Source organism: Trachurus japonicus, chromosome 2 (assembly GCF_045865225.1).
Source record: "Trachurus japonicus isolate A0001 chromosome 2, Traja_1.0".
In the NCBI taxonomy this organism is placed as follows: domain Eukaryota; kingdom Metazoa; phylum Chordata; class Actinopteri; order Carangiformes; family Carangidae; genus Trachurus; species Trachurus japonicus.
Window position 1 is genome coordinate 2,738,093 of NC_140908.1, and position 16,019 is coordinate 2,754,111.

The 16,019-nt window shown below is 45.1% G+C and overlaps 1 protein-coding gene across 1 annotated transcript; it reads right to left on the reverse strand.

Annotated features, from left to right (window-relative positions):
* Positions 1-2,013: 2,013 nt before the first annotated feature.
* LOC146990549 (uncharacterized) lies at positions 2,014-14,569 on the reverse strand. Its single transcript, XM_085795350.1, has 11 exons — positions 14,204-14,569; positions 7,023-7,466; positions 5,874-6,317; positions 5,388-5,651; positions 5,025-5,279; positions 4,689-4,937; positions 3,600-3,857; positions 3,213-3,515; positions 2,849-3,118; positions 2,390-2,473; positions 2,014-2,295 (listed from the first exon to the last, which is right to left on the reverse strand). The coding sequence occupies exons 1-11, from the start codon at positions 14,503-14,505 to the stop codon at positions 2,229-2,231; spliced, it is 2,940 nt and encodes a 979-aa protein (XP_085651476.1). The 5' UTR covers positions 14,506-14,569; the 3' UTR covers positions 2,014-2,228.
* Between the last annotated feature and the right edge of the window lie 1,450 nt (positions 14,570-16,019).

Genomic DNA, 16,019 nt, shown 5'->3' on the forward strand with positions numbered 1-16,019 from the left:
ACCTCAATGAGATTCAATCACAGCCCATATGGAGCCGTATTTCACTCTTGTATTTCCAGGTGCAATTAGAGGACTTTTATTTTATTCCATAATAGCAATGAAAGCCAATTGTTTCCAGCTTCAGATGGTGTCTCACAAACACCTCTGAGGTGGAAGAAGCTTTATTGGGAAGACAATGACGCCATCTTGGATTCCAACACAGGCTGAGTTATCAAAGAGACATTAGTCAGAACTTCACCAGTGGACAGACAGCAGCTCTGTGGGTCTTTATGGGATTTATGGACCATAACAAAGACAAAATCAAGAATTTTAAAATGATAATTACAGATGCAGGGCTCATTCACCACAAAATCATCAAGTTAAACAGGAAAATAATACTAATATTATTAATTTGGCCAATTTCATAACACATAACAGAATAGCTGCAGTCCCTGTTAAAATCCTGAGTCCATATCAAGAAACAAACAAAACAACAAAAAATTTCAAGACAAGACCTGAGCTTTTGTTTACATCAGTACATAAATGTCAAATGATCAATCACAGAGCCATACTCAGGAACAAATGAGTCAAAATGTTTGAGGAGATTAACAACGCACCACATAAAGACCCTGTCCCTCTAATAAACGTTACATGTACACATTTCAATAAACATCTTCATTAAAAGCAAAATCTCTATCATGATAAAATACATAAAAAGTACCCAGTAAACAGTACACAATACGAGTACCGTACAGATTCAGACTGAATTCACATGGTCATGTTGAACAGTCTGACAGCAGAGGAGATAAAAGACTCAGACCAACGTTTACTCTGACGAGCTGGCTGGGCACAACGAGGCCCTGAAGGCAACAGTGAGAATTCATTTGCTAAAATATACTAAAAAATACTGTGACTTCCTCACGACCTGCTGCTCCCACAGAGAAGATAAATCTCTGTGTTTCATCTTGGAGCAGGTTTTCACAACCCTGTTAAGACTGTTCCTGTCCTTGACTAATCTAACAATTGTGGCAGTTGCATTAGTTTGTTTGAATTAAAAGTGAAGCTTCTTGGACAGAGGAGCAGCGCTGCCTGGAGGCTCTGTCGCCTAACGTGTGTACAGAAATCACCACTTTTACATCAATAAATGCATGTTTTATAATGAACCGATCAGTCTGCATTAAATTTTCTTTTCTTTTAAGTTATATAACATCGCAGCATTTTTAATTTGTAATTTCCTAGTAGTTGCGCTTCCTGTTGTAAACAACACGCATATACGCAGTAATCAGAAACCGGGATACTGTATTTATCATGTATACAGGGATACTGAATAACCAGGTTTCTCTAATTTCATGTAAACACCATACAGCGAATTTGATCAAAAAACGGGGTACTTAAAAAACCTGATTAAAACCGATCTACTCAGGTTGTTAAACCAACAGAGAAAAGAATAAGTTAGAAGTTTTCAATGAAGGACTGATAAAAACGACACAGAATCACTGGACTGACAGAAAAAGCCTCAGTGTTTACATCCCATTTAAGTTGGTCGTCACACACAGTGCCGAGGTATTTGAAGGAGCTGACCAGTGTTGACTTGATGGTTCCCTCATCTCAGTTGACGGCAGGTTATGAGAAACTAACACATCTAATAAAACAACACAAATAGAACTAATAAAAAGCTGTTGCTGCACATGTGCCTTGTATGTTGACTGTAGGGTGATGAGGTAATGATCAACAGACAAACACAGACACTAGCTGAGTATGAGGTCAGTCCTGATGTCCAGACAAGTGGGATGCTGGGTGGAGTCAGAACCATGACTGAGGGTCCAGTTCTGTCTGAGTCTGACCAGTCCAGTTTGTTGTAGAAAGCTGCAGACGTCCAACATGTCCTCTCTGACTGATGACTGAGGTTTAGTAAACCAGGTGTTTGGATGAGGACACGACTCTCTCCTGATCCTCTCTTACAGTACTTGACTATAAATGTTTCTCATATTTACATATTCCTGACGTACTGGAACTGAATGTGGGTTTCTCCTGATTGGAACTTAATTACAGTTCACAGGAGACAAAAAGCCTGTTGTTCTCACTAAGGGTAAAAAGATGAAGAAGAATGAGGCCAGCCGACCTGTGTAGAGTTCTGACCTGGTGAGTCTGATCTGAGCTGCTGTGGTTGTGACACTGCAGTGACGTTTCCTCTGCTCATCATCAGACTCTGGTCAACACTGACACACAGATCAGAGATGACGACTGCTTCACCACACTTCAAACTGCCTGTGTCTCTGGAAGGCTGCTCTGTCCACCATGCTGTTGTTGAAGAGTCTAGAAGGAAAACACAGAGCAGAGAGTGAACGTCACTCACTGACACACAACAACAAGTTGTCCACTCTGAACAAACTCAGTGATGTGAACTCACCGCACAGACTCCATGGACGGGTTGATGGAGACCAGCTGCAGCAACTGGACTGTAGACACATCAGTGATGCTGTTGTCACTCAAACTGACACACACACACACACACACACACACACACACACACACACACACACACACACACACACACACACACACACACACACACACACACACACACACACACACACACACACACACACACACATACAGAGGGAGATCAGGAAGACAGGACAATGAAATGAGACATTAAGTTCATATTTAAATGTCCAGACACATTTGTCCACATGAGACACTGACAGGAATCTTCAGATGCTAGAAACTAGAATAATGTTTGGATGCAGGACTATATTTATATTTCTGGATCTTTCATTTCATGTTAACTCCTGTTAATGTTCCTTTAATAAATATTTAAAGCTGACACTACATCACAGTGTTGTCACATGACCAGTGTGTCACTCACTCCAGGACTTGGACTTTGTGCAGATGTGTGGTGAGTGTGAGCAGCAGCTGGTCAGTGAGCCGACAGTGACTGAGGTCCAGCTCCTTCAGTCCTTCAGACCAGTCCAGCATCCGGCCCAGATCTCCACAGACCCTCTGATCCAGATCCGTGTGACTGAGGTCCAGCTCTCCACCCAGGGCTCCACTCAGAGACACCGCCCGTCTCCTCGTGTCCCTCTCAGAGCTCACAGGAACCAGGGACAGCAGGCGGAGGACGACAGCTTTACTGGCTCTGCAACACAACAACAGAGACAGACTGTCATGGAGCATGAACATGAAAGAGAAGCAGCTTCCTCTCTGGTTCAGCTCAGCGTGGGCTCTCTGACCTGAGGCGGACTTTGTGTAGGACAGGAAACAGCAGGTCCAGTCCGCTGTCGTCCACCTCACAGTCTCTCAGGTCCAGCTGAGCGTCCTGGCTGCTGCGTGTCAGGACGGAGGAGACGGTCCAGCAGTCCTCAGCAGTCAGACACAGAGTCTCAGGCTGGTCCTGCTCTGACAGATCCACTGAGAGGGAACAGGACAGATCCAACCTGTGCCGAGTGGCTCTCAGCAGCCGTGATGCTGCCTCCTGCTGGTCGCCACCGGCAACACAGCAGTGGAGGAACCTCAGCAGCAGCTTCCTGTCAACACTGATACATACATCACTGTGTTAATGCATCTACAGGGAAATACCACAGACTGATGATGGGATGGAGCTCGTCTGTTTGTCTGACCTGAGCTGAGAGACTCTGTCCAGAGAGAAGAGGATGGACTCTGTCTCCTCTGCTGGTATGGAGGTCCACATCAGGTTCAGCTGAACTCTGTCACTGTGTGTGAGGATGAAGAGCAGAGCAGCACAGTCCTCTGAGTCCAGCTCTGTGCAGGTCAGGTTGATCACATCATCAAGTATTCTCAGTAAACTAAGTAAACTCTGTCTGGACTGAGTTTCATAGATGTGTCTGATGGCGGTCAACACGAAGCTGGGAGTGGACCTGGAAACACCACAACAGGGTTTAGATTAGGGGTGTGAACGTGTACTAAAATATGTACACTTGTACACTGTGCATTTTTTTTGGTGTACACGTGTACACGCTTCAGGACCGCTATAGGTTGCTATAGCCTTATTTTTGTTTAGTCTGATATGCGCAGCCGGTGGAAGCACTGACACTGCAGCCACCGTGCCAGTGTTTTTACACGGAGCGGAGGAGACCCCACGGCGGATTCGTCCCGCCCCCCTCCCCCCTCCCCCCTCCCCCCCGACACGCACCGCACCGCACCGTAACTGGAGAGATCCGCCCGGTGAGCGTTCAGAGTCGACCACCGTAATATTTTTGGCAACCAGAAAAGCAATGTTTGACCCGGCGTTTATTTCGGATGGGCGTTTACTCGGTGGCGGCGCCATCACACTCGCTCGCAAAAAAAAAAAAAAAAAGACGAGAAAAAAAAAGGGGGGGGAAACGCAGTCACGCACATTTTGTCTGAAGGAGGGAAGCGCGTCACAGCATCATTTTTATTAAATCATAGTTTTCTCTAAATTAAGACAGTGTGAGGGACTATTTTTCACCCAGCCCCCCAAAATGTAGGCTATGTAATAAATAAATAAAAAATAAATAAAAAAAATTGCGTGTTTCGTTTAGGGATTTTTGATTAAACGTTTACAGTTTCATTCCGTGTAAACGTGTACACGTGTACAAAGTCACACCCCTAGTTTAGATGTAGAGAAACAGCTGATGAAACAACAACAAGAACAGACATGACACAGAGGATCAACTGTTTGTCTGTGTCTGGTCAGAGGTCAAATCAAACATCAATACACTGATCACCGTTTAATGATGATCCTGTCCAGGAAGGGAAGCAGCTGAGTGAAGTTCTCCTGTAAGAAGTGGTGTTTCCTCAGGTTCACAGTGAAGGTCTGAGCTGGTGAATGCTGCAGCAGATAGTGAAGAAGATCCCAGTCCAGACAGCAGCAGCTCAGGTCTCCACCAGTCTTAGTCAAGGTGGACAACGTCAAGTCCTGGTCCTGGACTTCATGGAGGAAGATCAGGAGCTGCTGGAGACTCTCTGCACTCAGTCTGTAGGTTCAACAAATACAACTAGTGAACACACAGTGTTACCACAGCAACTAGAGTGAATCTGTGAGACTCAGGAAAGACATTTACTTGACTGGTAGAGGACGGTGGTGAAGCAGCAGTGTAACCAGACACCGAGCAGGGACACAGAACTCAGTCAGGTCCAAACGTCTGACATCCCAGTGTCTCAGCAGAGACGCCACGCCACCGACCACCTGCTGCACTTTTCTTTCTGACAGCTGGACTTTCTCAGAGACAAGAGACAGCTCCTCCAGAGACACGGGACAGACCAAGCTCCGCCTTCTTACACATCCACACAGCAGCAAGGCCACGTGATTGGACAGCCTGAGAGTCAAGAGACAGGACAGAGCAGCTGTCACATCAATAACACATCTAACTACACATTCAAAGAGGACAAGATGGCGTCATAGCAACAAGAGACAGTGATCATACCTCAGACTGTGCAGTCGTGTGGTGGATCTAAAGAGGAGGGAGAGTCCTCTGAGAGACACTTTACTGGGAGTCAGGGTGAGATCCACTTTAGAGGAACAACGTCTCAGAACCGTCCCCACAGTCCTGCAGGTCTTCCTGTCTAACTGTCCTGTGAAGAGCAGGGTGAAGTCCAGGAGCTGCAGCAGAGAGACCAGCTGCTCCACATCCTCTCTGGACCGGACACAGATGGATGAACACACACTCTGGAAGAACTGAGGATCACAGCTGAAACACAACAGAACAGATCAACTGTGAAAACACATCTACAGCACAATAACAGACTCACTGCACTACAATGTCATCCCTAACTAAATGTTGTACAATCTGTACATTTGGTGTTGGCTGTGAATAACATTACATTTAAAGACCATACATTGTCAAATAGCTTTTTAAGGACACTAAGGATCAGCTGGGTTGAAGAATCTTCATAATGTTTGTCTGGTTTACCTGAGCTGTGAGATATAAGGCAGACACTGCAGAAAACTCCTCACTTCACTCTCTTCATCTGACCAGCCTGTCAGCTCCACTGGTTTCTTCTCTGGTTGGAGTTTCAGCACTTCCAGGAGGATGGAGGTCTTTCTCTCTGAGAGGTTTATGATCCAGACTGAAGGAGCTGACTGGAGAACTGAGTGTAATGCTGGAAGGACTCTCAGACCTGTTTTAGTCTCATGGTCCTTCACATGGGAGAAAAGATTCAGCAGGAAACTACACTGATATTTTCTAATATGATCATGCATGTCTCTGTCCCTCAGAGGGAATGATCTGTATCTACATACTGATGTTAACGTCTCCAGTATCTTCTCTCCTGTCTGATGTTCTCTCTCTGCTGCTGCACAGAACAGATTCACAAACAACTGGACTCCACCAGAGACGTAAAACCAGGGATGGAAACTGGAAGAGAAGAAAACATTGAATGAAGACGTCAGTATCAGAAACAGAGACACACAACACTGACATACAGGGAGTGGAGCTGCTAAAAGTCACTAAACAGCTGCTAATGAGCAAAACACAGTCACATCAATCAGCCTGAAACTCAACTAACAACCACTTTGACTGACCAACTTCACTACATGTTGAAGGAACCAGGAATGTCAGACAACAGTGGTGGATCCTCCAATCACTGATCAATCAATTAGCTCCAAAGCCTGAAATACTGGACCTCCATTTAGAACATCCATCATTCTGTTCAACTCTTTACAGATCAATAAAGTTGTAGTGAAGCATCATCAGGATTCACACTGGTTTACTGTCACTTCATCGTGATGATTCATTTTCATGTGTTCCTGTTTAAACATCCTGTGTGAACAACAAACATGGAGCTTGGTGAAGTGAACATGTATCAGCTCAGAGGAGAGGAGCTGGACTCTGGAGCTGTGTCTCCTTTCTGCCCTGAGGAACTCTGGGTAATGTAGTCATCACTACACTGTAGTGGCTGGAGTCACAATGTTCCCTCAGTAAAACTACACAGCATGATGTGATGTTCATGTGGACTGGTCAGTTCAACACTTCACCTTCAAACTAACAGTGAGCTGGTGTAGATGAAGAACACAGCTCCACTAATGGAAACTCAAGTCATGTTTAGTACAGTACATTTACCTGAGCTGTGAGATATAAGGCAGACACTGCAGAAAACTCCTCACTTCACTCTCTTCATCTGACCAGCCTGTCAGCTCCACTGGTTTCTTCTCTGGTTGGAGTTTCAGCACTTCCAGGAGGATGGAGGTCTTTCTCTCTGAGAGGTTTATGGTCCAGACTGAAGGAGCTGACTGGAGAACTGAGTGTAATGCTGGAAGGACTCTCAGACCTGTTTTAGTCTCATAGTCCTTCACATGGGAGAAAAGATCCAGCAGGAAGTTACTCTGATATTCTGTATCACCACCATCCATGTATATGTCTCTCAGAGGGAATGATCTGTCTCTGCACACTGATGTTAACATCTCCAGTATCTTCTCTCCTGTCTGATGTTCTCTCTCTGCTGCTGCACAGAACAGATTCACAAACAACTTGACATAATCAGAGACGTCAAACCTGTGACAGAAACTGGAAGAGAAGAAAACATTGAATGAAGACGTCAGTATCAGAAACAGAGACACACAACACTGACATACAGGGAGTGGAGCTGCTAAAAGTCACTAAACAGCTGCTAATGAGCAAAACACAGTCACATCAATCAGCCTGAAACTCAACTAACAACCACTTTGACTGACCAACTTCACTACATGTTGAAGGAACCAGGAATGTCAGACAACAGTGGTGGATCCTCCAATCACTGATCAATCAATTAGCTCCAAAGCCTGAAATACTGGACCTCCATTTAGAACATCCATCATTCTGTTCAACTCTTTAAAGGACAATTCTGGGCAAATTCAACTCGGGGCTGTATTTTCCTAACATAGGTCTAAAAGAAGGAATTTTCTCATCAATGCCATGTTTATTCACACACACACGCATACAACACGTACTTTGTGTGAATCAGGTCTCCCATTGAAGCTACCAAAAGCTTATTGCGGGAGCCTGGATGCATACAACACAAAACAATACAGCATATACAAGACTAACAATACACATGAAACATCAACAGTATGAATACACACACACAAACAACAATAAAGCACGTACTAAACTAACAATACAGTACATGAAACATTAACAGACATTAGACAATGTGGACCCCAAGCGTACCAACAGAAGCTTTTCATAACATGTAGATAAGAAAGCAGATGATAATAAAATTTACATTCAATTTACTATGGTTCAGATGCTCAATGGTTGCAGCTTATATACTGTATATAAACTAAGTAATTTAATTTTTAGCTTTTTCTTAAAAATGGAGATGGACGTCTCCACCTTCAAGCTCTCATCTAGCTCGTTCCAGATCTGCGGTCCTCTGCATGCAAAAGACAGACTCGTTCTTTTTAATCTTCTTTTTTTCCCAGTAATTAGATGTTTTTTCCTGGTATCATACGCATGCCGAGGACCGCAGACCGGAACAAGCTCACACAATCTGTGGTTGGTTTTATGGATAATTTGAAGCATCACACAGGCATTGTGAAATACATTAATTTCAGTTAACCGGAGGAGACCGAAGCGATGAAATAGAGGTCTTGTGGGGGCATTGAACTCGGACCATGACACAGCTCGAATGATCTTTTTTTGAAGGCTTTCTAATCTTTTCAAATAGCTAGGGTAGGTGTTGCACCAAATTACACTCCACCACAGCAGGACTGCAGACCCAGCACCCCCAGGCCTTCTTTCTCATATCTGGAGACTTTAACCATGTAACCCTGGACCACACATTGGCTGCCTTCTACCAGTTTGTCGACTGTCCAACTAGGAAAAACAGGACAATTGTCTTGCTGTATGCCAACATTAAGGAGGCATACTCAGCTACACCCCTGCCCCCACTAGGTAGATCAGACCACAACCTTGTCCAGCTACAACCACTGTACAAGCCATTAGTACAGCTGCAGCCTGTAACAACCAGGTCCTTCAGGAAGTGGTCTACGACCGCGGAGGATGCCCTCAGAGCCTGTTTCCAATCTACGGACTGGGCGGTACTACGAGAATGACATCAACGGGATCACTACCTGAGTAACAGACTACTTTAACTTCTGCATGGACACAGTGGTTCCAGTGAAAAAAGTACACTGCTATGCAAACAACAAACCCTGGATTACCAGCAAGGTAAAGGCCGTCCTCAACAGGAAGAAGAGAGCTTTCCGGATGAAAGACCAGGAGGAAATGCAGACGGCACAGTGTGAACTCAGGCTGTGTCTGAGGGACACAAAGGAGGCGTACAGGAGGAAGCTGGAGAGCAGGCTACAACAAAACAACGTGCGTGAGGTGTGGAGGGGTCTGAAAACCATCACCGGCTACAAGCAGGCTACAGATGGAGCAGCAGAGAAAGAGCCAACGAGTTTAACATCTTCTTCAATCGTTTTAATGAGGTGCCTGCACTCCACCAGATCCCCCCCCCCCCCCCCCCCCCCCCCCCCCACCTCTCTCTCCCGTCCCCACCCACCTCCTCACCTACATCCCGCAACTCCTCCATGTGCCTCTCCTCCCTCTCCTCTGCATCGCCTCCTCCCCCCTCCCTCTTCTGCAGCCCGCGGCTCATCCTCAACATCATCCGCCCCCACGTTCAGCATGCCCAAGACCCTCTTCAGTTTGCCTACCGGGAGAGGGTAGGGGTTGAGGATGCTGTCCTCTTTCTCCTCCACAGAGCATACTCCTTCCTGGACAAGGGAAATGGCTCACTGAGAATCCTCTTCTTCGACTTCTCCAGTGCATTCAATACAATCCAGCCCCCTCTCCTGCAAGAAAAACTGACCAGAATGCACGTTGACCCCTCCATAGTGTCCTGGATCACTGATTACCTCACTGACAGACCGCAGTTTGTCAGATTGAGAGGCCGTACATCAGACACAGTGACCAGCAGCACCGGAGCACCACAAGGGACTGTACTCTCTCCTCTTCTCTTCACTCTGTACACAGCCGACTTCCAGTACAACACGGACACATGCCACATGGAAACATTCTCAGATGACACTGCAATTGTGGGGTGTATCAGGGGGGGCAGTGAGAGTGAGAATGAGTACAGAAGCACAGTGGAGGACTTTGTGGAGTGGTGTCGGCTGAACCAGCTGTAGATCAACACCACCAAAACAAAGGAGATGGTAGTCGACTACAGGAGGAAAAGTCCCCAACCCAAGCCAGTGTCCATCGAGGGGGCGGAGGTGGAGGTAGTCGGCTCCTACAAATACCTTGGCCTGCAGCTGGACAGCAAGCTGGACTGGACTGTGAACACAGACCGCCTATACAGGAAGGGGCAGAGCAGGTGCTACTTCCTGAGAAGGTTGGCCTCTTTCAACATTTGCAGGAAGTTACTGCAGATGTTCTACCACTCTGTGGTAGCCAGCGTCCTGTTTTATGCTGTTGTGTGCTGGGGGGGGGGACATCAAAAAGAGGGACAGTGGGAGACTGGACAGGCTCATCAGACGGGCCAGCTCTGTGGTGGGCCTGGAACAGGAGTTGGTCATGGCAGTGGCAGAGAGAAGAACTATGGAAAAACTGATGGCGATCATGGACAACACCAGCCACCCTCTGCACTCTGCCATCAGCTCCCAAAGGAGCAGGTTTAGTGGCAGATTGCTGTCACTGACCTGCTCCACAGACAGACTGAGGAAGTCCTCTGTGCCCAGGGCAGTCAGACTGTACAACAGCAGGGGGGGGTGGATGGTGGGACGGGCACAACATCTGCAACATCTGCACTAATTGACATTTTATGAACTGTATTTCTTTTATATGAGAGTGTGTGTGTATATGTGTACATATATATGTATGCATATATATAGGTGATAGTTTGTATATGTGTGTATATATATAGGTATATTTTATATTTTATTTTATTCTTTTATATTATTGCTACATCTGTCTACATTAGCCGAGTGCTTTCTTTCGGAATGTTTGGAGCAGCTGACAGATGAATTTCCTTCGGGATTAATAAAGTATTTATCTATCTATCTATCTATCTATCTATCTATCTATCTATCTATCTATCTATCTATCTATCTATCTATCTATCTATCTATCTATCTATCTATCTATCTATCTATCTCTCTCTATCATCAGCAAAAATGATCCTATGGAATATTTCAGAAGAATTAACAAAATCATTAAAGGTACATTGTGTAACTTCTTCTGTTATCTATTCACGAAAATCGATTATTTCGTTCAAAAGTGTGTTTTTCATTCATCAATAATCCCCCCCATCAACAAACTGAAGTGTTCCGGTAAGCTCTGAATTTGCCGTTCATATCATTCATATCTACATGGAGCGGGCAAGCTCGGTTGGTAGCTGACATGTCGTTTCGCCCTGTTTTTACGTTCAGTGGCAGCGTGACGGTAGGAAACCACGGAAACTCGAAGTGCCTGCTTGCCGAGATCTGCATGCCGCACAACAAATGTGGAACTGGATCATTCATTACGGGGACGGGGATGCAGTATTTGGCACAGCAGTTTTTGGACCTGCCGAGATTTGCATCCCCTGGCTGTTTTAGCCAAATACACTACTTGCTACATGTATGAAATGCATGTTCGTATGTATAAACACCTAAAGCAGAGCAGGCACTTCTCGGCATGTGTTGAAAAGTGCCTGCTTGCCGAGATCTGCACGTCGCTCGTGGAATGCCAGGGGATGCAAATCTCGGCAGGTCCAAAAACAGCTGTGCCGAATACTGCATCCCCCATGTGTTTCACTGCAGATACCTGGTTTCACTGCAGATACCTGGTGGTCAAATGCACATTGTATTTAGGGGTGTTTATGCATATGAACATGAATTGCGTAGCAGTGTAATTGGCTAAAACAGCCAGGGGATGCAAATCTGGGCAGGTCCAATAAACTGCTGTGCCGAAATCTGCATCCCCGTCCCTGTAATGAATGATCCAGTTCCACGTTTGTTGTGCGGCGTGCAGATCTCGGCAAGCATGCATTTCTCGGCATAACACCGGAGCCGTCCGCTCAGGTCGAGGTGGCGTCTGTGAAAAGTCACTGCGGTGCATTGAGGACTGTGAGGACTGCACGTCAATGCTGCATTCAGGTGCAGTCGGAAAAACGGCCGTCGGTAACCAGATGTCATTTTATGGTACGTTCCAGGCAACCCGTAACTCGTATTTTTCCGACCTGTTCCTATGGTTACCCGTTAGAACGTACAGTCAAACTCGTAACTTCCCACCTGTGAACTCGTACTAGATCCAGTCCCTCCAGGAATTCGCGATGTTGCGATCGCAACAATTAACGCAAATTCAGCCAATCCCCGCGAATTTTTGCGATCTTGCAATTTTGTACAATCACCGCAACTTTTCCGCAAATTGGACCAATTGTCGGTGCTTTCCGCGAGTTACACAGCAGAGAGTGCGAGTCTGGACGGAGCGGTGGTTGAAAGTGAGTCCACGGAGGAAGGCCGTGGCTGGGCTGACAGCAAGAAACTTGATACAATGTGCACAAAGTGATAAGTAAAGGAACACAAGCTGAGTTGAACGTATTGAGTGTGTGAGTTGTCCTGGTTGACCACCCGAGGCTGTGTCAACCCCGCAGCACTCGTCGAGGGGGAATCCAGTGAGTGCGCCACTGCAGGGCCGGAGCGGAGCAGCCGGCGGCCAGGTGCCCCTTCCCCCATCCTAAAGCCCTGGCCCTGGACTTGAGTAGCCACCCTCCCCTTTTTATTCAAAAACTGGACTGTTTTAATAAAACAGTTCTTTTACCACGATTTTTAAACAAACATTTTAATTAAAAGTAAAACAACTTTCAACTCTATATAATTTTCCTGTGCCTTTCTTAACAAGTGGAAAATTGCTGGTATAACATGACATCACATTAATTTGTGACATTTCAAAATTTTCAATTTTCCTTTGATTTTTAATTATTCAGAACAAAACTGCAACTTTTTTTTGCAACTTTCGCTGTCTCCCGCAATTTAATCGCAACAAAAGGGCTTAAAACATCGCAACATGCACCGCAATTTTTTCAAAATGTGGCCGCAAATTCAGGCATTTTAGGCCGCAACAATCACAAAAAAAGCCCGCGAAATCCTGGAGGGACTGTAGATCGATCTGCTCCCAGTTCCCAGTTCGTAACTCGTAACTTGCCTGGAACGCTACAAACTCGTAACTGGTGACTTGAAGTCGTGACTTACGGGTTAAAAAGCCTGCCTGGAACGCACCATTAGTCACAGAAGTCCAGAGAAAGCCGGTAAAACGTGGGTCAGGTAAACAATACGCCATCGCCACGACAACTTATTGTCACGTGTATTGTTTTGCTTCGTCCTGACGGGCCACTTGTTTAAATAGACGCTTGTTTATGCCATTACCTGCAGCGGCTGTTGTCCATCTGCCTTAAGCCCGATTTCACATGAATGCAACATGAAAAATACGACTGAGTTGCTTGCGATCTACAACCGCACCACTAGATGGGAGTAATTCTTACACAATGTACCTTTAATGTAAATATGATTTTTGATATGATTTTCAGTTTAATTGCTCCTGTTTTGCGGTAGTTGTGTCTGTCCCCGCATCGCCACGGCAGCAATGAATGGGAGCAGATGGAAGTTCCACTGCTTAGGCTGTTTACTCTCAGTAAAAAATATTTTTTCCCACAGACAGCGTCAGATGGATACTCAAACATGCACCGAGAAGTTTGTTTACTTCAAGCAAGTCAAGAGTTGATATTCTTGTGTTTCTGACACAAACGGGAGCTTCAGACTGCACGTGAACACACCGAGCGCGTCAATTGGGTCTTGCGCAAAACTCCGCGAGACACTGAATTAGACCTAGTTTTACAAACATGTCGGCTTGCTTGAAGTAAATAAACTTCTCGGTGCATGTTTGAGTAGCCATCTGACACTGTCTGTGGAAAAAAATTGCGGCTTTGAGGGATGTAAACAGCCTAAAGCAGCGGAACTTGCATCTGCACCCATTCATCACTGCCGTGGCGATGCGGGGACAGACACAACTACCGCAAAACAGGAGCAATTAAACTGAAAATCTTCAGATTCCTGCTTTTAGACCTAAAATGTTAGGAAAATACAGCCCCGAGTTGAATTTGCCCAGAATTGTCCTTTAAAGATCAATAAAGTTGTAGTAAAACATCATCAGGATTCACACTGGTTTACTGTCACTTCGTCATCATCTGTTGTTTAATTTGAATAAAGCAAAAATAATAAACCAATAAATAGAGTTCAATCTTCTAGATTAAGTTATGTTTAGTACAGTACATTTACCTGAGCTGTGAGATATAAGGCAGACACTGCAGAAAACTCCTCACTTCACTCTCTCCACCTGACCAGCCTCTCAGCTTCACTGGTTTCTTCTCTGGTTGGAGTTTCAGCACTTCCAGGAGGATGGAGGTCTTTCTCTCTGAGAGGTTTATGATCCAGACTGAAGGAACTGACTGGAGAACTGACTGGAGAACTGAGTGTAATGCTGGAAGGACTCTCAGACCTGTTTTAGTCTCATAGTCCTTCACATGGGAGAAAAGATCCAGCAGCAAATAACATTGATATTCTGTATAATCATCATCCATGTATCTCTCATCCAGAAAGAATAAACTGTATGTGCACACTGATGTTAACGTCTCCAGTATCTTCTCTCCTGTCTGATGTTCTCTCTCTGCTGCTGCACAGAACAGATTCTCAAACAACTTGACGTCATCAGATACGTTAAACTCTTCAGAGAAACTGGAAGAGAAGAAAACATTGAATGAAGACATTAGTATCAGAAACAGAGACACACAACACTGACATACAGGAAGTGGAGCTGCTACAAGTCACTAAACAGCTGCTAATGAGCAAAACACAGTCACATCAATCAGCCTGAAACTCAACTAACAACCACTTGGGGCAGTGCGTGGCGCAGTGGTTAAAGCGGCTGCCCCATGAAGAGGCTACAGTCCTCAACGCAGGCGTCCCCGGATCAGGCAGACCTTTCCTGCACATCATTCCCCCTCTCTCTGCCTCCCCCTTTCCTGTATATCTCACTATGTGCTATCCAATAAAGGCAAAAAAGCCAAAAAAATACTTAAACTGACAACCACTTTGACTGACCAACTTCACTACATGTTGAAGGAACCAGGAATGTCAGACAACAGTGGTGGATCCTCCAATCAGTGATCAATCAATTAGCTCCAAAGCCTGAAATACTGGACCTCCATTTAGAACATCCATCATTCTGTTCAACTCTTTACAGATCAATAAAGTTGTAGTGAAACATCATCAAGATTCACACTGGTTTACTGTCACTTCATCATGATCTGTTGTTTACTTTGAATAAAGCAAAAAAGAATAAATACATAAATAAATGTATCTTCTAATTAATAGATTCATTCTGTTACCTGAGCTGTGAGATATAAGGCAGACACTGCAGAAAACTCCTCACTTCACTCTCTTCATCTGACCAGCCTGTCAGCTTCACTGGTTTCTTCTCTGGTTGGCGTTTCAGCACTTCCAGGAGGATGGAGGTCTTTCTCTCTGAGAGGTTTATGGTCCAGATTGAAGGAACTGACTGGAGAACTGAGTGTAATGCTGGAAGGACTCTCAGACCTGTTTTAGTCTCATGGTCCTTCACATGGGAGAAAAGATCCAGCAGGAAATCACACTGATAGTTTATATCTTTATCATTCATGTATCTATCACTCAGAGGGAATGATCTGTATCTGTACACTGATGTTAACGTCTCCAGTATCTTCTCTCCTGTCTGATGTTCTCTCTCTCTGCTGCTGCACAGAACATATTCCCAAACAACTTGACTCCATCAGAGAGTCTTCTTGTGACAGAAACTAGAAGAGAAGAAAACATTGAATGAAGACGTCAGTATCAGAAACAGAGACACACAACACTGACATACAGGGAGTGGAGCTGCTAAAAGTCACTAAACAGCTGCTAATGAGCAAAACACAGTCACATCAATCAGCCTGAAACTCAACTAACAACCACTTTGACTGACCAACTTCACTACATGTTGAAGGAACCAGGAATGTCAGACAACAGTGGTGGATCCTCCAATTGATCAATCAATTAGCTCCAAAGCCTGAAATACTGG